This window comes from Tupaia chinensis, unplaced genomic scaffold, assembly GCF_000334495.1.
Source record: "Tupaia chinensis unplaced genomic scaffold, TupChi_1.0 Scaffold144326_1, whole genome shotgun sequence".
In the NCBI taxonomy this organism is placed as follows: Eukaryota; Metazoa; Chordata; class Mammalia; order Scandentia; family Tupaiidae; genus Tupaia; species Tupaia belangeri.
This window is the reverse complement of record NW_006204184.1, coordinates 783663-783936: the sequence shown is the minus strand read 5'-3', so window position 1 is coordinate 783936 and position 274 is coordinate 783663. Positions and strand designations below refer to the sequence as shown.

The window sequence follows — 274 nt, the reverse complement described above, 5'->3', positions numbered from 1 at the left end:
CAGTTGCGCGCCCCCCGGGCCTCCTGCCTTAAAAAGCCTCTCTGGCCCACAGACAGGACCTCCTGGGCCCACTCCAGAAGCACCACCCATCCAGGCAAGAGCCCTTTCATCGTCCTGAGTGTCAGGGAAGGCTTTGGTGGGCTCTTCGATGGCAATGGCTGCGCCGGTAGCATCATCACCCTCAGGAGTAGCTTCAGCAGCATCTTCGGTATCAGGGCCAGCCTCGTGAGCATCTGCATTGGCTGGGGCGGCCTGGGACGGCGCTTCACTCGCT

The 274-nt window shown here is 62.4% G+C and overlaps 1 protein-coding gene across 1 annotated transcript in view; it reads right to left on the bottom strand.

Annotated features, from left to right (window-relative positions):
- The window catches only part of LOC102480263 (paraneoplastic antigen Ma6F), a 7179-nt gene that overhangs the window by 1323 nt on the left and 5582 nt on the right, over nt 1-274 (bottom strand). The window contains exon 6 of the mRNA XM_027767579.1: nt 73-272. Coding sequence (XP_027623380.1) covers nt 73-272 — 200 coding nt within the window. The remainder of the gene's footprint in view (nt 1-72; nt 273-274) is intronic.